Source organism: Dermacentor andersoni, chromosome 9 (assembly GCF_023375885.2).
Source record: "Dermacentor andersoni chromosome 9, qqDerAnde1_hic_scaffold, whole genome shotgun sequence".
Classification (NCBI taxonomy): domain Eukaryota; kingdom Metazoa; phylum Arthropoda; class Arachnida; order Ixodida; family Ixodidae; genus Dermacentor; species Dermacentor andersoni.
The window spans coordinates 38,324,060-38,351,475 of NC_092822.1; the positions used below are offsets into that span (position 1 = coordinate 38,324,060).

A 27,416-nucleotide genomic window follows, 5' to 3' on the forward strand; every position below is an offset into this window, starting at 1 on the left:
CTTCAAAAAGAATGTGAGCGGTAGCGCGCAGAAGCCAGTGCAATGCATCTGCAATTGCGCGAATATGTGGTGGCGATCCAAGATATGCGCCATGCCAGCTTGCTGATTGGCTGAAGGAATATCTCGTGAGGAGCGTCACAGGAAGGGCTGTTTCGTAAACGTCATTTTGACGATGCGTGACGTTGCGCTGGGCCGCCATTGCTGAGATTTTCCGCCATAATTTTTGCTGCGACGAGCCGCGCGAATTATGCTAATGAGCAGCCATATGCAATGGCAGCCGAGAGGAATGCGTATCGCCACATTTTCCCCGTCGTTTGGCACCACGAAAATCTTTTGTTCATAACGCGTGCTCATAGTATTTGCATCGCTCTCGGGTGGTGTTGACATTTGTGTTTGGGGCCATCATTTTTTAAAAGAACGCGTTTATACGAAATAATATTGGTTGAACATAGCAAACTTTCGGCAATGTTGTCCACTTTTCACTGCTGCATTTGTATTGTAATCAAGATTAATGCCTTTTTGCACAATCAAAAGTTATGACAACGGCCTCTTTCTAACTTATAAAAAGAAATGTACGCAAGGCGGCGCCTTGAAGTTTCCTCCCTCGGTGCGAGTAACCAGCGAAATGAACAAGAGATGGCAGCGCCGGCGCTTGCGTCGCGCTAGTGGATATCTCTGGCGCGCGCAACGCTATCGGTGATACTCGGCCGTTTCTCAGCCAGCCGAGTCGGGCTGAGTCACTTGCGTTTCACGAGATAGCGATAACGTGGCCTAGAACGTGCGCGCATCACCACTGGTAGGTCGCGTATGTTGTCTCAAGCAAGAAAACAAGCGCGTTGGCGCCAACCTTGCGATGACTCATTCCATTTTCCGGGGACACGCATCCTAGCTATTGAAGCAGACGACGGTTTGTACGCAGCAGACGACGGAAGCGAGAAGCGTTTTCGACGGAATAATCATATGCTTTGAGATAGCTGCTTTATTTTTACTGCGGAGGAAAACTGTTTTGCTTTACTGATAACGCTACATTCAGTGCTATCTTTTCAGTTTCTTAGGCGAAACGTCAAGTTGGCGTCACGTTACGTAAGCAAAACTGGGCCACCAGCGCCATTTTGTTTGCGTCGCGCCTACGTCACACACCGAAGAAAATGGCGGAATGTCCAGAATAGCGCCCCAGGCATCGGAATGAGCCTGGAAGTATAGAGGGTGTTCGACAGTACACTGTTCGTGGCTACGCTCAGAAAGGGAGAGCAATAAAATAGGGTTGGGCGATCGTGGCGCCGACATAAAAGAAGGATAGTACGGGTAGATTACACGCTCCAGTGTGTTCATGGCTATCGTTTTGGGGTCAAGTGTTGCACCGCGTACAGCTTTAGACTTGCTCCACGTGCCCTACGGTAAGCTTTACTGCCATTTTCCTTTACATGTGAGATAAATTTTAACGCGACAGCGTTAACTGCACCGTGCCGCAAAAGAATCCGGTGTTGGCGCCTGGTGTCGATGCCGCTTTCCGTACGAGAAAAATGATACCGAACCACGTAGGCTCTGCACTTGGCGCATAGACCTTATACCGAACTAACTGAATTTCTCCAAGTAAAATGCCCCAGAAAATTCTTTAAGTACGACTTGCACACAACCTATAGGCATGATATAGCGTCGGATTGTAATTGGAATGTACCAGAAAGCATATTTCTGTTGCGCGGAAACTCTGCACAAACCTCTTTTCCAGCTGCCGTTTGAAGTCTGCCTGATGACGAATTCGGCAAATCGCACCGACGACCACCGGGCCGCCCTGCGGCGACGATGGCTGGATGAAACGGGGCATTGGGGCGCCCGCGGTGGGCAGCGGTGTGTTTTGCCGAATTTGCCTTTCGTGGAAACAGAGCGCTCGGTTCCTTGCAACGGCATACCGATGGCGCTCGCATCCGCGGCAGCGGCGGCGCCCGCCACGCCGGGGAAAGAAAAAAAAAGAACCAGAAAGCCCGCCTTCGTGCATAGGGTTAGGCGCCGGCGCTTGCAGGTATAAGCATTACGGTTACATAAGGTGCAGTTGCCAAGAAGCGTGAGAAGCAGTCGGGGAATCTTGGAATGCTGTCGCGTTCCACTCTTAAAGGCGAAGCGTTCTCCTTTCTTCTCCATTTTCGAAAGCGTTCAGCGGAGGCCAACTGGAACCTGTTCAGTAAAAAACTTGCTGCTCTTGTCGACAAGTACATACGTGTCATTAGCATACCATGAACCAACACCGCGCCTTGGTTTAAAAGCCACCTACGTACGTCGCCTTAACAATAAGAAGCACCTCTACAGACAGGCCAACTTAAACAGGCAATCCGATTCCTGGCAGCGCTACAAAGCCTGCGATAAGGAATATCAGTCGGCGCTGATATCTACTCGTCGCCATTTCTTCACACACGATCTACCATCAATGCTAACAAACAACCCTCGAAAGTTCTGGCAGACAGTTAGTCTTTCTAATCAAGCCGATATAACCCTCGCCGTTGCTCTAGGAGGCAGTATTCCTGCGGCTGAATGCGCTGAAGTTTTCAATAAAGCATTCACATCAGTTTTTACCCGAGAAGAAGCCTTTTTAGCCCGAATCACAATGAATAATTCCAACACCTAAATGTCCGAAATAGCTATTAGTGAGACCGGTATCTTATCTTTACTAACGAAACTTAAAACTTCATCAGCATCTGATCACCTAGGTTTCAACAACAAGATACTCGTGAATTCATCAGAAGGTATTCACCGCATTTTGTCCGCTATTTTTTCACAGTCTCTTTCATGTGGTTTCGTTCCAAGCGACTGGCGGTGAGCTAAGGTCGTGCCGATTTTCAAGTCTGGGGATCATTCATTGCCTCTCAATTATCGACCCATTTCATTAACTAGCACAGTTTACAAACTGCTTGAACATGTGATTCACTCGCAGGTTATTAACTATTTAGAAGAACATAACATCATCTTTAAGTACCAACGTGGTTTCCGTAAAGGCGACTCTTGCGAAACGCAACTTGCTTGATTCATCCAAGACCTACATTCATCTGTCGATGCTGGTATTCAAGGGGACTCAATATTTCAAGATTCTTCGAAAGCTTTCGATAGGGTACTACACAATAGGTTATGTACCAAGTTATCACTGCTTAATATTCACCCTCTTGTTTTAGCATGGGTTAAACATTTTCTTCCAAGTTTCACTTTACCACCGTAAATAACCGTAGTTCTTCTTTCGGCCAAGTGCATTCCGGCGTCCCACAAGGTAGTCTACTTGGTCCCTTACTTTTTCTGATATTTACTAACGATTACCTAACTATGTTTCGTCCAAAATCATACTTTTCGCTGACGATTGCGTAATTCACCGCAAAATTTATTCTAGTGATGATCGACTTGCCCTACAGTATGACCTTGACTCAGTAACAGCATGATGCTCTACCTGGCTCATGCAACTTAACCCTCCTAAAACAAAATCTATGTCTTTCACTAACCGTAAGTCTCGAATTCTAACTGCACATATCTTAAGTAATAATCCAGTTGAGTTTGTAACCACTTATGATGGTGTTCACATCCTTGGTATTCACAACCTTGGTGTTCACATCCATTCCGACTTAAAATGGAAACATCATATTAACTTTACTGTTGCATCTGTTAATCGGTCATTAGGTCTTTTAAAACATAACTTAAAGCATGCCCCTTCCTACCTCCGATCACGTGCTTATACCACTGTACTCCGACCTAAAATCGAATATGCTTCGGCACTTTGGGACCCCCATCAAGCATATTTAATAAATAGTATTGAGTCACTACAGAACCGCACATTTAGTTTCATATACTCCGATTATTCACGTCATACCAGCATCACAGCATTGAATAAACGTGCTGGCTTTCAAGAACTATCTTCCCGCCGTAAAATTGCACGTTTATCACTTTTTCACAAATTGTATCACTCAACTCTTCATAACGACCTTTTTTGTTTGCCATCTGCCATTTTTGATAGACGCGACCACCGCTTCAAAGTCAAGCGCTTGTCATGTCGTTCATTTAACTACGCACATTAATTCATTCCACGCACTATAACTGACCGGAACGATTTGCCTCCACGTGTTGCTACCACCACAGATCACGATAAATTTCTAAATCTACTGTCTGCCTGTACTACAGCGTAATCCTTATGTAAACTGTTATCTATATGTACATTGTGTCTTTTTTGTTTTATTCCTTATAATTCTATGATGATTCTCGTTGTTTATTTCAATACATTTGTTTGCAGGTTGTATAACTGTTATTAATTTGTATAGTGTTGCATAGTATTACGACTAAACGAGAAGAAAGGGGGTTAACCGAGGGGCCCGATATTTATTAGTGACATCATAAGAAGCCAACAAACACTGACACCAATGGCAACATAGGGGAATAATTACTTGTGCTTAATAAATGAAATAAAGAAACGATAAATTCATGGAAATTAAAGGGGATGAAAAAACAACTTGCCGCAGGTGGGAACCGAACCCACAACCTTCGCAAAATAAATAAATAAATAGCTTTTACGGGGAAAACTGTATATGACGAACCTTGCGTAGTTTTCTCGGCATCGCGCGACAGAAGCGGACTTAGCGATTTCCTACAAACCCAAACGGGTGCCGTGCGGCGGCGCAAATGTCAGAATGCGGAACAGATTAAAACTCTCGTCGGGAACAATAGCGTGACGTCAAGGTTATCGCAGCATATATAAACAGGAGAGGTATCGGCGCTAAAAACAATTGCGCTATCGATGGGGCGGACGCGTATTGTTCGTATACACCCGAAGAACAACATGCGTACGAGGAGCGCCGGAGGGAACAGCAACGAGAATGTAAACGGTTACCGGCGCGAAACGACCACCGACGAAGAACGTTCCCGCAACGCTGAACGAAAGCGACAATCGCGGGCCCGGACATCTCCGAACGAGCAACGATGCCAGGCTCGCAACGCAAAGAGTTACAACCATCCTACTCTGTGAAGATGGAATGACATCGAAAGCACTTTTCGTTTGAGAGCTTTGACTTTCGTCAGCTTTCGCTGCCGTTCCACCTTCACAGAGTGTAAAGGTTGTAATTTTTTTTTTTGCGTGTTTACATTCAAGATCCATCTCGATAGGTTCGCCTTCTGCAGCGATTCGGCGGAACTTGAGTTTCCGGGGCCAACCAAAGAGTTGTGTGTGCAAGCGCATGATGGTCGCTGTTGCTGATGTCAACACTCTTACACTCTAAAAAAACTTTACACCCTTTGGGGTGTATATCTGCCACACAACAATAATCGTCATCTGCCTTGCTTGCGTTTCCTTTCTTGAAAACGCCGCGCCCACTACTTTCCTGTCGGCAATGTTATGTCATGCTGATAACGCGCATGTCGTACGTTACTGGGAAGTACCAGGCTCGCAGCGTTAAAGAACGGAAATACGGACAAGACAGATTACGTTTATTGTTGTGTGGCAAGATACGACTCAAAGGGTGTAAACTTTTCTTAGAGCGTAAGCAAAATTACACCCTTTGGGTCGTATCTTGTCCCACAACAATAATCGTCATCTGTCTTGTACGCATCTCCTTTCTTTAACGCTGCGAGCCCGGTACTTCCAAGTCACGAACGGCGTGCATGTTATCAGCACGACGGAGCATTCTAGACAGGGAAGTAGCTGGCACGGCGTTTTCAACAAAGGAAACGCAAGCAAGGCAGACGACGATTATTGTTGTGTAGCAGATATACACCCCAAAGGGTGTACATTTGTTTCAGAGTGAATGGTCGGCCGTCACGTCACGTACTTCTTGCCACGACGGGTTGCACAAAAATGGATTGCCGTAGTCGAATGTAAAAACGTATATGCAAATAAAACTGCAAATAAAAATGGCTATATTTGGCTGCAATGTTTTCTTGCTCTTTTTTGTGTTTGGCTACATTTGGGCTGCAAGTTCTCGAGCATTGGGCTGTGCCGCCTTGTCCAACCTGGTGACGCTGCCCACCAAATAACCTTCGTCGGATGCATGGAGGAAGGAAAGAGATAGGAGGGAGCATTACGTCACGCAGCCAGCCTTGGCAAGCGAACGCTCCATGAAGCCACAGTGGCGGCCCAACACGTCACCTCTCGCGTCGAGATCACGGAGGAAATTCGAGATTTGCCGAGACGTTTGGTTACCGGTAGTTTTTATTAGGTTCGCGCTCGGCCGGCAGGCGCTAGCTGCTCATGGAGGCCTCCGTGGCTGCTCAACTGCTCTGCATGTTGTCGCATTTTAAAGCGAAAGCTTTACTGGCCGCGAATTTGCGATTTCGCCGTGGCGGTGCCCCGAGGAGGCACATGACGTCACACCGCGTTCCTCGTCGTTGCGTTCGCCTCCACTCGCTTCGCCAGCTGCGTCGCATGCCTCATAACATGTCGGATGATTGAAAAGGAGAGCTCGCGTGCGCCGCAACCACAGTTGAGGCGGCAGTATGGACGGCGACAGTTCTGATAAGCAGGAGGAGGCCTGGAATTGACATAGGAACGAGATGAAGAGGAAACGAACCGCCCAGGAAACAGACGAACAGCGCGCCGAACGACTGGCTAAACGCCGCAACATAGCTAGACAACCAGACTAACCTGGACTTGCAATCAAGATTAACCAAGGCTAATCATGCTATGTCTTAGCTTTCGCTACGTATATCCGGGCATAGCCGAGCTAAGCCACTGCCAATTTTTTCTGTGGATGCTTGTTTCGCTTCTGTCGTTTCCTGCAAGGCATGCGTTCTGCACTTTGGGCGAGCTGTGCGAAGTTCACAATCCAACGTCAGCGCATTTAAGCTACAGGTTATATACTTCGGCCGAAGTAAACTGACCGTTCTGAGCGATAATAAGCGATATGTATTCATCCCATTTTTGACCGAGGCCTTGCCCGTGTGTACTTTGCCCTGTTAAGCGAGCATTATTGATTTGCATTGTCGCTGGATCAGTGGCAGCTTACGCATGATGGTTTGCATGCACGCGATTGATCGCATTGCGGGAGCGGAGTCATCCTTGCAGTCCAAACGCGGTTGAGCTCATTGCCCCAGACGACGCCGACTCCCGCAAGAAACGGTGAGTTGCAATTACTACGTACGTGCTATGCTGTTCTCTCGTGAAACGCGGTGCGTTGTCAATTTATCTGCTCCCAAGAAAAGCAGCAGCAACTGCAAACAGCGCTTGTTCCAGCTTTTGGCGTTTGAGACCGATATAAGGCCGGAACATGCGGTCTGCGCTGTTCCCAATTACTGGCCCTGCATGCTTTGAACACTGCGTATTGCGAACACGAACAAGCGGTAGGTCATGGGACGCATACGATCTTATTACAAGGAAATTATGGGGTCTTGCGTGCCAAAAACACGGTCTCATTATGAGGCACGTCGTAGTGGAGGACTCCAGAATAATTTGGGCCACCCGGAGTACTTTAACGTACACCAGAATCTAAGTACACGGGTGCTTTCGCATTTCGCCCCCGTCGAAATGGGGCCGCCGTGGTCGGGATTCGATCCGCGATCTCGTGCTTAGCAGCCAAACACCATAGCCACTAAGCAACCACGGCGAGTAAAACATACGTCTCGGCGAACGAAATGGAAAGGTGCACTCCTACTGAAACTAAACTTTGCTTTATCCCTCACACGAGAACCGACATGCTTACAAAACAGTTTTTAGCCTCCCTTTATGAATGAAGGGTATATATGCGTGCTTAGCGTCTGAAATGACAACAGACATTACTAAGCAATTTACTGCAACACGAACCGCAGCGCGCACTTACTGCAAAAGCAGTCGGCAGTGTAGCAACGCCGCGCACCGTTCGGAAAGGCCTGCAACATTTGCCTTCAACTTGCGACACTCTTGAGAGGCATTCTGTGGTGCGGCTCGCCGAACGGACACGCATAGCGCAACACCGCGATTCGATGTCACAATCCAGACACTTGATCGCGGCATTACGCGAAAGTGCCGCAGTGGTAGCCATGTTTTTTGTTTACTTGAATAGCTTCAAATGGTTTCAAGTGTGCATAAAAAGAAAATCAACAGGGAGTATGAAAACCTACCGCGCTCTCTGACGTTTTTATCACGTCTTGGGTCGCCACAACGGATTCAATCGCGGTGCGGCGGTTGAATCCAGGGCCCTCCCTCCTACTGAGGAAGGGTCCTGACGTCACTCTTTGCGAAGCTAAGCGAAACCGGAAGTTGGCGTTGCTCAGCACATCCTGTTGCAGCGCATCCGCTAACCTTCACTTCCCTGCGCTTCTCGCGCGCACAGATAAGATGCGCCTGCGGTAGGGAGGATTCGTTCCTTAAGTCAAAGCAGCCGCTTCTTTCCCATCATCCCGGATGAAGCGTCGGCTGGCCGGCGCACGGTGCCGAGGGCAGCAAAATGCACATATTCTGCGTAACGCTCTGTCAGCACGTGTATTGAGGTACAACTGTGCAGGTGTGCATGAACCTCGAACGCGCTCTGCTTAAACGACTTCGTGATGCCGCGAGTACTGCGAGAAACAAGCAACAGTTAAGTAACATGTGCTTTAATATGCACAAAAGCAAGTTGTTACTGAACACGAATGTTCTAAAATCAGGACTATGCATTATTGCATAGCGTACGTTCGACGTGCCACAAATGCACCATGTGCTGTCAAACGCCGGAATCACTGTCCTGCAAGGCGTTCATTGTACAGATTCTGAAACCCATCGGTTTCGGCCTGCGATGGCACGTCAGCATGATTCCGCCAAAGAGGGCAAAATTTCCCGCGGATATTCCTTCGCCCGTTGCCATTGCCGTGGCGCGGTATACATAGCGTACAGCGTTGCATGCGCGTTCATTTCACGAACTTTAGTTCCTCCTGTCCCACCTGGCCACAGCAACATCCGGGAGAGCACGGTCCAGATAACACAGCGCAGCAAAACACGGAGACGAACGCGAATTTGCCCACACGGCGCCTTTGCCACGGTACGAAAACTATACGGAGCAACACGTGTGAGCGCACACAACCACAACAAAGCCGCCGTTGTGGCCCGAAAGGCGTGGCCGCTACAACAAAAGAAATAAAAAAGAACAGAAAGAAAAAACAAGGAGAACGTACTACGTCATTTCCTCCGCACTTTTCTCCTAGCGCGCGGACGCGTTATAGGGCCTCTCCTAGTTTTCCTTCTTCCATGGTCGGATGTAATGCCGGAATTCACTGCAGTTTCATGTTACACTTATAAAAGAACCCCAGGTGGTCAAATTTATTCCGGGCATCATAATCAGATTGTGGTTTCGGCGCGCGATATCTCGGAACTTATTCAATTTTTTTAAGGTATTATAAAAACCGTTCTTTATACCTCTATATAAAATTACTAAAACATATCCATTAACGTTCACATTCCCGAAACATAATCGTTAAGAAATACATACAGTATGCTTCGAAACATCGAAATGAAATACACTGAGCAAGGCATTAAAAAAATTAAAACCGAAGTGCTCAACTTTATTTCCTTGACCTGTTGCAGGGGGTTCATCGACTACGCAATAGACGCTTTTAGGGTGTAAACGTCTGCACTACCCTGGTACACCGTGATCACTACGGGAGGAAATTTCAGTCAGATTGAAGATCCTGCAGGATCCCTCACAGCAGCAATTGATAATGCTCTGTGCAATTTACGTGCTTATTTCACCATCGCTGTGTTACGAGAAACAGCGGTGTTGGGAGCAGAATCACAAAAGTAAACTCATGGAAGGTTCTGGAAAAGCTTGCGCACCAAAATGACAAGGAAGTCGAATGCATGAAGTCGCCTAATGCCGGTCAAGACTGAACATGTCCGAAAGAAAAGCAGTTGTTGAAAAGGATGAAAGAAAATGTAATATTGCCACGAACCACATGATTCACGAGCAAATATAACCAACGTAGCATTATTTTCGTACGTGAAGCATTTATTCTGATGCCTGCCATCACTTGTTCAAGGGCTGCAAGATGGTTATGTACTTGCCTATAGAGAATGTGTGTTGTCGACACAACTTTCTCGAGGTACTAGCACACATACATTCGATACACTGTGATTACGTAGACAGTGCTTGAATAGGTGTGTCGATATGAAATTCAACAAGGCAGAGACACAGGACAGCGCTGTCCTGTGTCTCTGTCACGTCCCTGTCTCTTTGAATTGCGCTAAAGGCTTTGCCATTATGAGTCTATATGAAAGTAGCATATCTGAAGGAGGATTTTTCTTTGCTCACTTTTGTGACAGCTACCACTGCGGTATTCCACACTACCGATATACCCTCGAAACGCACGTTCGCCTGCACTGATCACACAGTTTCACTGGGACAATGTGTCTTAACTCTGTAGAACAAATAAAGTTCGTCCAACAGGTACGGGCAGCCATTAGGACCATCCCCCAATTGCAACCTCGAAGCGAGCACTGACTGCTCCTGCCCACTCGTTATGTAGGAGCACAACATTCCTACAGCTCCTCGTTGGAGCCGGCTCAACTTCAACATTTCTTGGAGAATACTGCGGTGCAGTCTTCAAGGTCATCACAGCGGGAATTGAGGAGCACGCAATAGGTTCTAGCACGACACGATGGTCTTTCCTAACTACGTGAACGGGAGCGCCAAATCATCCCAGCTGTCGCAGCGAGTCAAAATCCTGAAGCACTGGCCGTTAGCGCACGAAATGTCATACTCGACGCAGGTCGAACCTTCGCACTGCTTCTCGTCGGATCCGTCGGCGCAGCCTTCGTGACCGTCGCATCGAGACTTCACGGGAACGCAGGTGCGAGTGGGAAGCCCACAGGCAAACTCATCGTCGTCGCATGTCCTTGCTGGGCAGGTATTCGAATCTTCGTCCGACCCGTCTTGGCAGTCGCGATGGCCGTCGCATCGCAGCTCACTCTGGATGCATTCGCCACTGCCGCACGCGAATTTTCACGACGAACGCGTGTCGCGCGGACAGTGCTCTTCGTCCGATCCGTCGCCGCAGTCGTCGTCGCCGTCGCATCTCCAACCCCGCAGGACACATCGGCCGTTTCGGCAAGCGAACTCCGTCTCCTCCGAACAGGTCACATTCGGGCAGTCTAGTTCGTCCGAGCCGTCGGCACAGTCGCGAACTCGATCGCAGCGCCACTCGGCGGGAATACAAGCGCCGGCACGGTTCTTGCACGCGAAGTGATCCGGATGACAAGTCTCGGACCCGCACATTGCCTCGCCTTCGTCCGAGAGGTCGTCGCAGTCGGGCCTGCCGTCGCACCGCCGCCAGCTCGGGATGCACTGGCCGTTTTGGCACCGGAACTCCGTCACCGAACACCGGCGGCCTCGTGAGCAGTCGCTTTCGTCGGAACCGTCGTCGCAGTCATTTCTTCCGTCGCAGAGACACGCCGCCCGAATGCACTTGCCGTTGCTTGCGCACTTGAACTCATTCGCCAAGCAAGGGTCCCATTTTCGAGCAAGCTGAATGCTGTAGGTCACTGCTGTGGCGAGACCGCTGAGGAAGACCAGCAGAGACAGCAGGGCTGTAGGAATTGCAGACATGACGGCACTGGTCCCTCTGACAGCTGGTGCTCGAAGGAAAACTTCGCAGAATGTTACACCCTGGCCTGAACCACTAATGCTGAAGATCTCGTCGAGCGGTGGGGCCGTGCTTGCAAACCTCTGGTTTGCGGAACGGTTGTGACGGATCTCGAACTCGGGCGCGTGCTTTTGTCGGTTGAGCTCTGAGACTCGCAGAGCAGTCTTCGTGCCCTATTGTTCCGGTCTTCTTGCAATGCGTTTCGTGACGCCGGTAAGGCGAGGGACGTCACTCTCTTTTGAGCCCGTCAGTGTTGCGTGATTGGCCGAGATGAAGGAAGTGACGGGTTCACGCATATTGAGCGAGAGCCAAGCAACAAGGAAGTTGTGAGAAGTTACGAGCTTGCTCATTGCAGACCACAGATACGGGCAAAGAATGTGCGATGTTTGTATAGGAACCCATATATTGAACAGAATCGAGAGCCTGAGAAATCTCTCCGTCGTCTCGACCGTTGACCTTACGCTCGAGAATAATCTTTTTCGCGAGGGTGAGTAACATAACACCTCCGTCTACGCAAGAAGTGTAAGCATTCTCCGTAGCGTCTCGGCCGAAGCCATAAAGTTGGTTGCAGTCTAAGGCAGCAAGTCAACTTGCGCTTTCGAAAAACCTTGCCCTAGTGAGTATGAGGTAGCTCTTGAGAACAGTGGACGTTCACTCAGTGTTGCAAGGGGTGTGCAATCTGTTGCTGATTCTCCACGCCATAGTGCAGAGAGACAGAGAGAAAACGAGAGCCAAGATAATTTAGTTATTACCGAAAAGCCTAAGAATTCTCCTTGAGGCATGTTTTGGTCTGCTGCTCTGCACAGGGGAAAGAGAAGAGGTGGCAAAAACACAACAGCAGCAAAAAAGAAAGAAAGAAAGAAAGAAAGAAAGAAAGAAAAGGAAGATAAAAGTTGATGATGACGGCACGAAGATGGCATGCGAAGATACAATAACAACGTAACACATTATTTTGCTCCGTCTCGAGTCCAGTCTGTAGGGTCTGCAGAGCGTGGGTAATGGTCACAGTTTTCTCTCTCTCTATCTCTCTCTCTCTCACACACACACACACACACACACACACACACACACACACACTGCTCCAGCTGCTCAAGCTTTGCTGAATCCCAAACACACACACACACACACGCGCACGCACGCACGCACATAGTTGCTCGCCTTACACAAGCACGTTGCTCCAGCTGCTAAAGCTTTGCTGAATCCCAAACGTACTGCTCTACGCACAATAACTTCGCACAACATCGATTTCTGCAGTATGTGAGATCTGCATAATTTCCTTTTTTTTTCGAAATGTCGCAGCAACACTAGTAGATGAAAAGTGTACCACCAGGATTCCACTGGTCGATTGTTCCGTAAGGAATTTGCTGCGTAAGGAAGTGCATCTGTACGCAACCTAAAAGACACACATATGAGCAAAACGCGCAATCTCTACTCTGCCTGGCCTTGAGAGGCTAGGCAGCGAGTTTCCTCTCGCAGAGAGGCCCCCTCGAGTGTTTTCTCTCGTGTCCAACCTGTGTCTGTGAGATATGATAGAAGAAACCGCTGGCGTTGCGTAAGATACGCCCATCACTTACATCCACGCGAAATCTCCATGCGAAATCTCACGTGAGTGCCAGAAATCACGTGACAAAAATTTCTGAGAGCCTTGCGTCTTTTTGCTGCATGAGTTGCGGGAGCCAGCCGAACCTTCGCTGCAAATATATCTTAAGGTTTGTTTTAATACCTTGCGTTTACATTCTGCGATAACTGTCGGTGGTATAGCCAGTCAAAATTTCGCGTAGATATACGCAGATTATACATATACGTATAGATATACGTATAGATATACGTAGATATACGTAGATTTCACGGATACACAAGCTCCCATGCGTGCCCGAACCGAGATCAGGCGTTGCATCCTCGGGCTCTGGTAGGGCTCGGGCTTTGATTGGGCCCACAACAGGCCCCGTTATGGCATTTGTAACTTCGCAAGACTGTCGACTATAAAAATTGCCACATTCACCCAATTTTCGGTCAGTGGCATCTGTCAGCCTACGAGAAAGCAGATGGGGGGGGGGGGGGGTGTTCTTTAACTGTCTACCTAGAGGACGTGTCCATTTCATCTGCTGCTCAAGTGCTGATTGGCTGAGGACGCCTGCTTCCTGAAGCCCAGCCAATCACAACTTCAGCAGCAAACGAAATGTAAATGTCCCAATAGGTGGACATTTACAGAACACCCCATCCAGCTGCGTACATGCAGGCCCCGACACAGTAGCGGTGACACCCTGTTTCTTAAAAAAAGAAATAAGAAAAACCACGCTACCAGTGGCTACCCGTATCCACCTACGCCCCACATTTTGTGTCTTCGCGACTCTGGATAAACTCTGGACGACATTAGTTTCCAGGTTCTTAAAAACCTCGGATTTCTCGAGGTGAACTTTGCACTTAGGGGAGAGACGGGCGACGCGAAGCTCGAATGCGAGTGGCGAGATGGGTGACGGCGTCCCACAGGACAATAAGGGTATGTGCGTTAGCCAGGTATATATAGGGAATAGGGGCGAAGGACGAGTCTAAAGAGTGTCTTTACAGTGGTGTCGTGAGCACCAAACAGAATACACAAAAGAAGGGGAGGCACAATGTTGGTAGATAGATATGTTGAACTATAGATAAGCAGTGCAACTCGCCTCTGGTATCCATTTAATTTCTTATTTTTTGTTCAAGGGAGTTATTTGAATAACGTGCCATAGTTTATCGCATTAGTCCGACATAACTGAATTCAGACATTCAGTGTTATTAGGCACGTACTGCAAACCAGCGCGGATGCTGTGAAACTTCGCAACGTTGGCGAAAGAGATGTGGAAAATAAAACGGAATGCAGGAAGAAAATCCTCTGAGTGCTTTTTTTTTTCGTTTGAACTAAGTTTTTGGCACATTCAGGGGCGCATTCCTCGCATTTATAGCTTTGTGTTCGTTCTGGCATTACGCGTGCTCGCTGGGAATTAGCATGAACAAAGAAATGCTTTCTAACTTGATAGAGAGAAACGAAATGGAAGTTACGTTGCGTGTGCTATGCCCTACTCTGTGCTCAACACCTCACACGTTGAAATAACAATAGACAGAGCTGAAATTCATCCATATTGAAAGAAAGAAACAAGATCGATAAATTCCTGACTAAAAAATTGACGACAAAGAAATGAAGCTAAATAGAGAAATAAAAATTCTTGTTCCATGCTAAAGTATGGTCGCATATGAGAATTATGCTTGCCTATCCCCCGCTTATATACAATACAGCTAGAAGAGCTCGGCAGTGTGATACAGAATTCTGAAAGCCAATAGACAAGTGCATTTAAATTTGCATTCCCGCCAAGTTTATTCGCTTGAATTCGAGATTTAAGAGTTAGATGGAACGGCCAGCTGTGTGTACAAGTGTAGCCATCTGTGCTTATATTGCTGCGTACAACTACTTGGCAAAATTTTGTAAGGGCTCTCATATCACCCATTAACGCATGAGCGAAACGAACAGAGGATGTATTTTCCCTTCTCCCTCTTTTACCAGTTCACTTTTTCTCAGCAACTCCAGCAGAAAACTTCACAGCTTCTAGGAAAGAATATATGTGCGGCTGGGGGTATCTTCACAATAACCGAGAACAGAACCATGCATTGCTCAGGCTGAATCGCTAAAGGGCCAAACAGGGCTGGGGAAGGCTGGGCCGGACCGGGCCGGGCCGGGTATGGGCAGGGTTTAACACCAGGCTGGGCTCCAGTGCACTAGCGCACGGTACTTTCGTGGTTAGGCAGGGTCCGGACCGGGAAGCGCTGTCCGTGCTGTGCTTTACTTTCGCCACCACATCAACCTGAACTACGAGTTGACCGCGCTGAAATTAGAGGCGCTATACATTTACAGACGAGTTCTTGCTTGGGATCATTCCATGAAAAAAAAAAATGGAGGAAGGATTCTGATATTGCAGACGTAACTGACTTTCTATTGAGAAACTCTTTACGCCCTTTCAAACTTCACGATTGTTTTGCTGTTGTTCGAACGCTAAAAAACACGGAATTGTTGCGGAGTGCCTATCATTTGCGTACAACTCGTACTGAACTGAAATGATTGGAGGTTGCACCCCGAAGTCCAGGGTAGCCAACCGGACTCCACCTCGGTTCTTCACGTTATACAATAAACGTACGCGTACGACTCATGCTATCAATCCTGACTTTCCTGCGTCTTCTTCTTCATAATCTTCTTTTTGATCTTATCTGTCCTGCTCTCCTCGCAGTTATCAAACATCGTTGCGAACTACAGGGAGAAAATTACCACCGATGGGGTGCTGTTAAGTTTAACGTTTCAGTGAAGGCGCAGATGGGTGAGTGAGGGAGCTGATGAAAATTTGTTTCAACCTGTGTTTCAATACAGTCGCACAGGTGGAAACCAATAGTGGATTTCTCTATGACAGTAACGTCGGGACGTTCTTTCAAGTCCGTTCTCTTCCCCAGTGCTGAGATGTCCAGTCTCGAATAGCTACGCGGTTCTTTACTGCGGCATGCGATCTGTACTTGTGCCTGATGCAGGAGGGTGCTGGGGCAGAATAAATCTCCTTGGCTGCTCAGTCTTCAGCGAAGAAAGAAAATTACCGTATAAGGGCTGCGCTCTGCTTTGCTGCGAATGAAGTGTTGGAAGCCACCATTTCTTTCAATGGGCACGATCAGAAACAAGTTTTAGTATCACGGAATTCACAAAAGGCAAGTTTACTCACCAGTTCCTCATACTCTTTCTATTATATTTTTTATTTAGGAATACTGTAGCCCTCACATGAGGACCATTACAGGAGAGGAATTGCTAAAATAAAAAAGATAAATTTCAGCACTGACAATACAACGTTATACAACGCATTGTCAAACACAAATTACAGGGAGGATGAACAGGTATACACAGTATACACAGAATAACGGTAAGCATGATCAATTCTTAATTATCCCGTTGCCTGTAATACAATTCTATTTAAGTATAAAATTCGTTAACATCTTGTGCTGTTACAGTGCAGTCCGGAAGGCCATTCCATATATTAATACACGAAGGAAAGAACGAGTATTGAAAACCATCAAGGCGTGTCTTATAAGGTTGTACACTAGCACTGTGGTTTAAACGCGCACTGTGTTTTAGAGGGGGGCGAATGTATATTTCTTTGTTTATTCTTACTTGATTTCTGGTTATCTGAGAAAACAATTTCATTCGTTGTTTTTCCCATCGTGTTATGAAATGACGAATCATATCATTCAGCGCATTTAAACTGCCTACACGTAGCACAGGGGCTGCAACTAACAATCCTTTTAACCTGCTAGTTGCTAGAAACGAATATGAGCAGTGGTTAATAGAGTTTTCTAGGGTTCCCATCTGGTACACAATACCCAATGATGTAAAATTTGCACGTAATTTAACTACGTCTGTGACGAAATTGCCGTTTCAAAATGAACACTATCGTTCAAGGTAGCGTCCATATCTAGCTGATTTGCTGACGATAACCTAGTTTTCAATGTCGTTTTGTTTACATTGTGCATTTGTTGTGCGTCTTTTGTGTTGACAAGCCGCTGAACGCTGTGTGTATGCGAGTGCGTGTCATAATTGGACCCAATACTTACGGCCATGGGTCGAAACAAGTCTTGTGTACCTTGTGTGACATTTTCTTTCCGTGTCAATAAAGATAATCAATCAATGAACCAATAAAACAGCCTGAAATTTATATGAACAACGTGTTGGTCATGCGGGGATGTACCCACAGCGCGTTTTGATTCGAGGACCACTGCTTTGAACGTGAGGGTACCTGATTTTTTTAGAGATGCTCTGCTCCGAAAACTTTTGCACTTGCGGGTACCCACGTACTGCAAGGAATCTGCCGATAGAAGAAGGCTGGAAACATTTGCTGAAAGCGTAGAGGGCTTTTGTCATCGTCGTGTATGCTTACGTATAGTCATTTTTTTCTGCGTGTTGAAGAAGCAAGCAACGTCTAGAGTTCATCGGCACTCCAACTAGAAATCACACTTTGCTTTATACAAAGCTTAGCATGTCAATTGTCTTGTTAGAATGCTGTAAATGCCGTAGAGAAAGGGGACCATTGAAGTAGGTGATTTATTAGACGTAGTAAAGCTTTACATTGCAATTTAACATAACAAACATGGAACGAAAGCTTTAAAAAAACATTTCTGACACACAAGGATAAAAAGCGCTTAAAATTGCTCTTCCAGTTTTTAACAGCGCCAACAACGGCTTTCCATCAAGACTTGTCAAGTCCGACTGTTTGCAATGTATCTAACAAGTTATGCTGCCTGCGATCTTAATTTCGAGGAGGAGGAGGAAAAAACTTTATTCTTGTCCTGTACAAGGTGTTGCCACCCGCCTGGCTAGTCCCATGTTGGGACCGGGAGGTCAAGCCTCCTAGCCCTATCACGGGCGTACTGGACAGCCAGGACTTGAGGGATATGATCTGGAGATCTTATCATTCCTAAAAACCGATTCCGGGAAATGCCAGGGCCGAGCGACCCACACTCCCAGAGCATATGTTCAAGCGTGCATATCTCCTTTTTGCATGCTTTGCATATAATATTCATGTCTGCAATGTCATACCATTCCTTTATTTGTGCAGGTGAATAATAAGACTCTGTTTGTAATTGCCTAAGTGTAACTGCTTGTGCTCTGTTTAGTCTATAGTGAGGGGGTGGAAACTCCCTCCTTCCCATGTAGTAATGTTTTGTAATTTCATTGTATGTAATGAGGGTATCTCTCTGTAAGTTCTCCAATCCAGCAGAATCAAAACCATATGTAGAAGCGGCCCGGTCTGTAAGGTCGCGGGCGACGCTGTTGGCCGATTCATTTGGATTGACAGGAATACCATCAAGTGAACCAAGGTGCGCCGGGAACCAATAAATGAAACGCGTAACATTTGTTTGCCTTTTGTTAATTATTTTCGCAGCCTGTGGGGCAATTTTTCCCCTATTGAAAGCTCTAATAGCTGTTTTCGAGTCGCTATAAATTTCTGTAAATCTATCGTCTGTTAGTGCCAATGCAATGGCAACTTGTTCAGCGACTTCAGGTTTGCTAGTGTAGACCGTGGCGCAGTTGGTGCAATTGCCCTGATGATCCACTACTGCCGCCGCGAACTTAGTTCGATCGTTGTAAGCAGCCGAATCAACAAAGCAGGCTCCTCTGCCCCCTTTATCCATTTTCTTGATTAACGCCCTGGCTCGCGCAACTCTCCTGTTGATGTTATGTTTTGGGTGCATATTCCTGGGTAGCGGTGCGACAATTATGTTGTCTGCGAATTCTTGATTAACTTTAGTGTACTGTGCTGGATCCGTAATCGGGTTGATCATAATCTTGTCCAGGATTGATCTTCCCGTGCTGGTTGTAGGTAGTCTCGCTATTTGTGATGTTTCTTGAGCCTCCGCGATCTCCATGGTCGTGTTGTGTATTCCTAACTTGAGCAATTTTGCAGTGCTGGTTCGAATTGGGAGCCCCAATGCGCTTTTAACAACTTTCTTGATCGCTGAGTCAAGCTTCTTGAGTTGAACCTGCGTCCAGTTGTACATTGCAGCGGCGTATGAAATATGACAGAGCACGAAAGAGTTGATTAACCTGATGAGGTTATCTTCTTTCATGCCCTTGTGTCTTCCTGCCAGGCGTCTGATCATCCTGCACGCGTTATCCGTTTTAAGGGTGATTTTCTTGACCTCCGTATGGTTTCCACCGTTTGCGTCAATGAAAAAGCCTAGTACCCTGATCACGTTGACTCTGGGTATATTGGCACCATTTTCTGTATGTAGGTGTATATTGCTTTCCGATAGAGGTTTCCAGCCCTTAGGCCTGCCCCCTTTTTCACGTCTATTAAGTAGCAACTCCGATTTATGCGGGGAGCACCTGAGTCCAGTGGGTCTCAGGTATTCTTCCACCGTCTTGATCGCTTCAGTCAGTGCGTCCTGTATCTGCCCTTCACTGCCACCAGCACACCATACAGTGAGATCATCAGCATAAATGGTATGGTCAATGCCCTTAATGTTGCCCAGCTTTCTGGACAGACCAATCATGCACAGGTTGAAAAGGACGGGAGAGATCACCGATCCTTGGGGGGTTCCTCGATCTCCGAGCTGAACCACTTCCGAGTTTGTGTCTCCGACCTTTATCATCGCCGTGCGTGCTTCAAGAAAGGATTTGATGTATTTAAACATCCTCAACCCGAGTCCAATGTCTTCTATTGTTTTGAGGATGTACTCATGCTTGATGCTGTCGAACGCTTTTTCCAAGTCTAATACCAGTATGGCCTTAGTGTTTCTAGAATATCCGTCGAGTATGTGGTGTTTAATTTGCTTCATGGCATCCTGCATGGAAAGTGCGGACCTAAAACCCAGCATGTTGTGGGTGTATATATTATTATCCTCTAAGTGGTCCTTTAGCCTGTTAAGGATTGCGTGTTCAGCGACCTTCCCCACGCATGATGTAAGTGATATTGGCCTTAAGTTGTCCGAGCTTGGAGGTTTACCCGGTTTCGGTATTGGTATAACTTGTGAAGTTTTCCATTCTTCTGGCACTTCGCCTGAGATCCATGCTTCATTGATGAAGTCTGTCAGCGATTCAATTGACGGCTCATCGAGATTGCTAAGTGATCTGTTTGTTACTCCATCAGGACCGGGGGCTGACTTTCGATTTAGTTCACTTAACACCCTCCGGATTTCGGATGTGCTGAAGGGTTGGTCGAGTTCAGGTTGAGCGGCTCCCCTGTATTCTGATTGAAGTGGCTGGTCCTGCTCATTTCTAACTGGTAGGTATTTGTCAATTAGTTGTTTGGTTACTGTTTCGATGGGCTGATCCTTAAAGGCTATGTGTATAGCTCGGGCAAGGCTGTGTCTCTGGTTGGATTTAGTGCCTTTTTCATCCAGCAGATGCTTGATCAAGTTCCACGCCTTGCCGTTCCTTATTTGCCCATCGATGGACTCACAAAACTCGTCCCACTGTTGCTGGCAGAGGGTGTTACAGTATTGTTCGATTTGTTTATTAAGTTCTGCGATTCTTTTTCTCAGTCTACGATTTAGTCTTTGGGCCCGCCACCTTCGGGTTATGGCTTCCTTGGCTTCTATTAAGTGGGCAAGTTTCGAGTCCATTGCCTCTACATTAGTGTCTGTAACAATTCTTTTGGACGCTGTCTTAATGTCCCTTCTGATGCCCTCACACCAGTCTCTGAGATTGAGTTTGGTGGTTTCTTTTCCGCTTTGGGCTCTTAACTTACGAAAAAGGTCCCAATCTTAATCTTATTAATCGCGGAAGCGTGAAATGCAAATAAAACGGAGTGTTTTCAAAAATACATTCGTGGCATCTCACTGCATGGGCCAATCAGAGGTTTGACATTTGCTGGCTTGAGCTTTGTTCTGGTGAGGACAACATTCCTATATATGTGTTTGAAACAGAAATTGAGGAAAGTTGTAGAATTTCAACTGCAGTCCACCAGAACCGTTTGCACCTTTCCGCCGTGAACTCAGCAGACTGAAGGAAGTTTACGTTACTGAAAGCTTATAAATTTTCAATTTGCGGCTGAGGAATAACCACAATGAATTCGAAAATTAACGCGCGTCAAAAGGAACATTATGTGCCCTAAGTAGCGCGCTACGAAGCTGTGGCACAGATGTATAATCTTAGAGCTATATGCAATGTGTTATATTTTAAGAAAATATTATAGCCGAACAAAGGATCTGGTGCTCCAAGTCCACATGAAATATGTAATTAGGGGCGCCAAACGTATTTTGACGGAACCTGTGCCGTTCTTTTTTCTTTTAGTCAAACACTTCCTGTACAGATTTACGATTGCTGCAGGACTCGCTGAACCAGAAACAATCATAGAGGTACCCTCCAATCTCACGATTGAGTCCTGCTGTTGAGGCTCGTACATTGAGAGTTAGCAGTGGGAGTGCTTCGCGTTTCTCTGCAACTGAAAACTTAAAGCTAGCTGAGAGTACAAAAAACGGCCGATCACCTAGTTGGCAGTCGACACTTGACGCGAGGAACCAGACAACACTTAATCATCGGGTAGCCAGAGTCACACAGACGGTAAGCACAACTCCGTTAACGCATTCGTTGAAGACAATGTGCATTTGTGACACAAACAACGACGCACACACGCACACACACAAAAAAAAACACACATCAAGCTTGTAGCCATGCAACATCCGTCGCCTCACACGAAATTGGACATCTCTGAAGGGCAGTCGTGTTCGTCGGACTCATCGGGGCAGTCGGGGCGGTGGTCACAACGCAAGTTCAGCGGTATGCACGTCGAACCCGATGAGCAGGAAAATTCGTTGAGCGAGCAATTCTGGGAACGTTGCTCGTCGGTGCTGGCACAGCCTTTCTCGTCGCTTCCATCGAAGCAGTCATAATCACCATCGCACTTCCATGGCTTCGGTACGCACCTGCCGTTATCGCACCGCAAATAGCTTCCTCTACAATGGAAGGCCAACCTGGCGCAGTTCAGCCTCTCGTCGCTACCGTCGTCGCAGTCCACATGTCCGTCGCACCTTTGCGCTTCGTCGACGCAGATAACGCCGTCGTCGTGCGAGAAGCAGGGCAGCTGGTTCGGAGTGCATACCGACATGAACACGTTGCATAATATTACGTCCTCGTCCAATCCGTCCGGGCAGTCGGGCTTGCCGTCGCAGGTCCACTGCTGGGGAACGCAACGCCCTGTCGTGCAACGAAACTCTCCGGCTTCGCAGATTCGGTTCTCGCAGCCGACTTCGTCGGAGCCGTCGTGGCACTGTGTGTGACCGTCGCACAGCAATGTCCTAGGTAAGCACGTCACGGAGCCCTCCTGCGTGCGTCTGCAAGCGAATTGGTCCGTCGGGCATGGTGCCTCACTTAGGCAGTCCACAAAATTTTCGTCTGAACCGTCTACGCAGTCGCGTGTACCGTCACAGCGCAATGCTGCAGGTATGCACTGTGCTCTGTCGGTGCAGGTAAACTCTTCCTCTGAGCACGTTTGAGGTCGGGTGCAGTTCTTCTCGTCCACGGCGTCGTCACAGTCAATATCGCCGTCGCACCTCCGCTCGGTGGGAACACACACAAATTGACCGAGAGATTTGCAAAGAAATTTGTTGGGTGGGCAGATGAAACCTTCGTTGCACGTGGCAACATCCTCGTCCGAACCATCAGAACAGTCGGGGTCGCCATCGCATCGCCACGTTAACAGTATGCAATGACTGTTGTCCTCGCAGGTGAATTCTGTTTCCGAACAAGCGCGTGCAGAAGTACAATTCTCTTCGTCTGAGCGGTCTGAGCAGTCGGGGTCACCGTCACATCGCCATGTCGCCGAAATGCAATGACCATTGTCCTTACAGGCAAATTCTGTTTCTGAACAAGCACGTACAGACGTACAGTTCTCTTCGTCTGAGCGGTCTGAGCAGTCGGCGTCACCGTCACATCGCCATGCCGCCGATATGCAATGACCATTGTCCTTACAGGCAAATTCTGTTTCCGAACAAGTGTGTGCAGACGTACAGTTCTCTTCATCCGAGTTGTCCGAGCAGTCGGTGTCACCGTCACACCGCCACGTTGCCAATATGCAATAACCGTTGTCCTTACAGGCGAATTCTGCTTCCGAACAAGCACGCGCGGACGTACAGTTCTCTTCATCCGAGTGGTCCGAGCAGTCGGGGTCACCGTCACACAGCCACGTTGCCAATATGCAATGACCATTGTCCTTACAGGCAAATTCTGTTTCCGAACAAGCATGCGCGGACGTACAGTTCTCTTCGTCCGAGCCATCGAAGCAGTCGCGTTCACCGTCGCACCACCAATTTGTCCATATACATCGACCATTGTCCTTGCACGCGAACTGCTTTGGTAAGCAAGTGTGGGGAGACGTACAGTTTTCTTCGTCCGAGTGGTCCGAGCAGTCGGAGTCACCGTCACACCGCCACGTTGCCAATATGCAATGACCGTTGTCCTTGCACGCAAATTCTGTTTCCGAGCAAGCACGCGTGGACGTACAGTTTTCTTCGTCTGAGCGGTCCGAGCAGTCGGGGTCACCGTCACATCGCCATGTCGCCGATATGCAATGACCGTTGTCCTTGCAGGCAAATTCTGTTTCCGAACAAGTGCGTGCAGAGGTACAGTTCTCTTCATCCGAATGGTCCGAGCAGTCGGGGTCACCGTCACATCGCCATGTCGCCGATATGCAATGACCGTTGTCCTTGCAGGCAAATTCTGTTTCCGAACAAGTGTGTGCAGACGTACAGTTCTCTTCGTCCGAGTGGTCTGAGCAGTCGGGGTCACCATCACATCGCCATGTCGCCGATATGCAATAACCATTGTCCTTGCAGGCAAATTCTGTTTCCGAACAAGTGCGTGCAGACGTACAGTTCTCTTCATCCGAGTGGTCCGAGCAGTCGGGGTCACCGTCACACCGCCACGTTGCCAATATGCAATAACCGTTGTCCTTACAGGCGAATTCTGCTTCCGAACAAGCACGCGCGGACGTACAGTTCTCTTCATCCGAGCGGTCCGAGCAGTCAGGGTCACCGTCACACCGCCACGTTGCCAATATGCAATGGCCGTTGTCCTTGCAGGTGAATTCTGTTTCCAAACAAGCACGCGCGGACGTACAGTTTTCTTCGTCTGAGCGGTCTGAACAGTCGGCATCACCGTCGCATCTCCATGTCGCCGAAATGCAATGACCCGTGTCCTTGCAGGCAAATTCTGTTTCCGAACAAGTGTGTGCAGACGTACAGTTCTCTTCATCCGAGTGGTCCGAGCAGTCGGGGTCACCGTCACACCGCCACGTTGCCAATATGCAATAACCGTTGTCCTTACAGGCGAATTCTGCTTCCGAACAAGCACGCGCGGACGTACAGTTCTCTTCATCCGAGCGGTCCGAGCAGTCAGGGTCACCGTCACACCGCCACGTTGCCAATATGCAATGACCATTGTCCTTACAGGCAAATTCTGTTTCCGAACAAGCATGCGTGGATGTACAGTTCTCTTCGTCCGAGCCATCGAAGCAGTCGCGTTCACCATCGCACCACCAATTTGTCCATATACATCGACCATTGTCCTTGCACGCGAACTGCTTTGGTAAGCAAGTGTGGGGAGACGTACAGTTTTCTTCGTCCGAGTGGTCCGAGCAGTCGGGGTCACCGTCACACCGCCATGTCACCGATATGCAATGACCGTTGTCCTTGCAGGCAAATTCTGTTTCCGAACAAGTGCGTGCAGAGGTACAGTTCTCTTCATCCGAGTGGTCCGAGCAGTCGGGGTCACCGTCACACCACCACGTTGCCAATATGCAATGACCGTTGTCCTTGCAGGCAAATTCTGTTTCCGAACAAGCACGCGTGGACGTACAGTTTTCTTCGTCAGAGCGGTCTGAGCAGTCGGGGTCACCGTCACACCGCCACGTTGCCAATATGCAATGACCGTTGTCCTTGCAGGCAAATTCTGTTTCCGAACAAGCACGCGTGGACGTACACTTTTCTTCGTCAGAGCGGTCTGAGCAGTCGGGGTCACCGTCACACCGCCACGTTGCCAATATGCAATGACCGTTGTCCTTGCAGGCAAATTCTGTTTCTGAACAAGCACGCGCCGACGTACAGTTTTCTTCGTCTGAGCGGTCTGAGCAGTCGGGGTCACCGTCACATCGCCATGTCGCCGATATGCAATGACCGTTGTCCTTGCAGGCAAATTCTGTTTCCGAACAAGTGTGCGTAGACGTACAGTTCTCTTCGTCCGAGTTGTCCAAACAGTCGGGGTCACCGTCGCACTGCCACCTTGCCAATATGCAATCACCGTTGTCCCGACACGCAAATTCTATTTCCGAACAGGCGCGTGCAGACGTACAATTTTCTTCGTCTGAGCGGTCTGAGCAGTCGCGTTCACCGTCGCACCGCCACGTTGCCAATATGCAATGACCGTTGTCCTTGCAGGCAAATTCTGTTTCCGAACAAGTGTGTGCAGACGTACAGTTCTCTTCATCCGAGTGGTCCGAGCAATCGGGGTCCCTGTCGCACAGCCACGTTGCCAATATGCAATGACCGTTGTCCTTACAGGCAAATTCTTTTTCCGAACAATTGCGTGCAGACGTACAGTTCTCTTCGTCCGAGCGGTCCGAGCAGTCGGTGTCACCGTCGCACCGCCACGTTGCCAATATGCATTGACCTTTGTCGTTGCAAGCAAATTCTGTTTCCGAACAAGTGTGTGCAGACGTACAGTTCTCTTCGTCCGAGTGGTCTGAGCAGTCGGGGTCACCGTCACATCGCCATGTCGCCGATATGCAATGACCGTTGTCCTTGCAGGCAAATTCTGTTTCCGAACAAGTGTGCGTAGACGTACAGTTCTCTTCGTCCGAGTTGTCCAAACAGTCGGGGTCACCGTCGCACTGCCACCTTGCCAATATGCAATCACCGTTGTCCCGACACGCAAATTCTATTTCCGAACAGGCGCGTGCAGACGTACAATTTTCTTCGTCTGAGCGGTCTGAGCAGTCGCGTTCACCGTCGCACCGCCACGTTGCCAATATGCAATGACCGTTGTCCTTGCAGGCAAATTCTGTTTCCGAACAAGTGTGTGCAGACGTACAGTTCTCTTCATCCGAGTGGTCCGAGCAATCGGGGTCCCTGTCGCACAGCCACGTTGCCAATATGCAATGACCGTTGTCCTTACAGGCAAATTCTTTTTCCGAACAATTGCGTGCAGACGTACAGTTCTCTTCGTCCGAGCGGTCCGAGCAGTCGGTGTCACCGTCGCACCGCCACGTTGCCAATATGCATTGACCTTTGTCGTTGCAAGCAAATTCTGTTTCCGAACAAGCGCGTGCAGACGTACAGCTTTCTTCGTCCGAGCCGTCTTCGCAGTCCCGCTTACCGTCGCAACGCTTGAGCACAGGTATGCACTCTCCGCTATCCCTGCAAGCGAAGCCAGCCTGTTTGCAGTTCTCCGCCGAGGTGCAGTTAGCCTCGTCGGATCCGTCTTCGCAGTCGCGTTCACCGTCGCAACGAAAGGTGACCGGGATGCAGTGACCGCCTTGTCCGCACTTGAATTGATCTTCGAGACACGTCCTGTTTGCGTGGCAGTCCTGCTCGTCCGATCCGTCTCTGCAGTCCCACGTGCCATCGCACTGCCACCATCCCGGGATGCAGTTCCCTCCGGCGACGCACTTGAACTGCTTGTCCGTGCACGAGGAGCTTGTGTCCACCACTTTGGTCACCGAGAGAGGCGCTACGGTTTCCAGTGCTGCGACGAAGATGAACGCCGAAGCCAACACTGACCGCCGCAATGTAGATTTGCCGCGCGGTGGGGTGGTCATGCTGGCCCCTTTGCGCTCACAGGAAGATATTGACCGGACCAATATTATGTTGCTGTGCTTAAGCGTCCCTTGCGCTAGTCGACCTGTCACGCGTGGCTTCGCAGCCGCTTTAGGAGGGAGAGCTCGTCGATTGATGCCGCTGGCCTCAACCAACTTTCTCGCGTCAGAGAGCGCGGTGTTTTCTTTACTTCGATAACTTGCAGCCGCGGCTGTTTGAAGGAAGATTGGCGTAGCAGTCACAGCACCTTTTCTTTCATCTGTTTTTTTCCCCGCCGAGAATAATTCAGACAGCCAGGGCCAAGGACACGAGATGTGATCAGACTTGCAGCGCGGCAGGAAATTGTACGGTCCTGGCAGAAAATGATACGGAGCTATCAGCGCGGCGGATGTTACCGCCCCCAGCATGCCTCCGCACTGTTGACGCTTATTTTAAGCAAAGGGAAATCGACTGGCTCGCGTGTGTTTGCGCATGTGGCTATAATGAGGTATTGTTGCTTGGAGCATCTGCAAAAGTGAGAGCAAGAAGGCACACTCTTGTTATACAATTTTCATGCTTGAATT

General features: G+C 48.4%; 1 protein-coding gene across 1 annotated transcript; it reads right to left on the reverse strand.

Moving 5' to 3' along the window:
- Positions 1–8,747: 8,747 nt before the first annotated feature.
- On the reverse strand, positions 8,748–26,950 carry LOC126527630 (uncharacterized). The gene is made up of 2 exons (XM_055068837.1): positions 21,738–26,950; positions 8,748–11,717 (listed from the first exon to the last, which is right to left on the reverse strand). Exons 1-2 carry the CDS (start codon positions 26,853–26,855, stop codon positions 10,905–10,907), a joined length of 5,931 nt encoding a protein of 1,976 aa, XP_054924812.1. The 5' UTR covers positions 26,856–26,950; the 3' UTR covers positions 8,748–10,904.
- Between the last annotated feature and the right edge of the window lie 466 nt (positions 26,951–27,416).

Coding starts and splice junctions, on each gene's coding strand:
- LOC126527630 (XM_055068837.1), bottom strand. CDS start 26,855: ATGACCACCCCACCGCGCGGCAAATCTACATTGCGGCGGTCAGTGTTG. Junction 11,718..21,737: donor CAGAGATGTCCAATTTCGTG/TGAGGCGACGGA, acceptor CCGGAACAATAG/GGCACGAAGACTGCTCTGCG.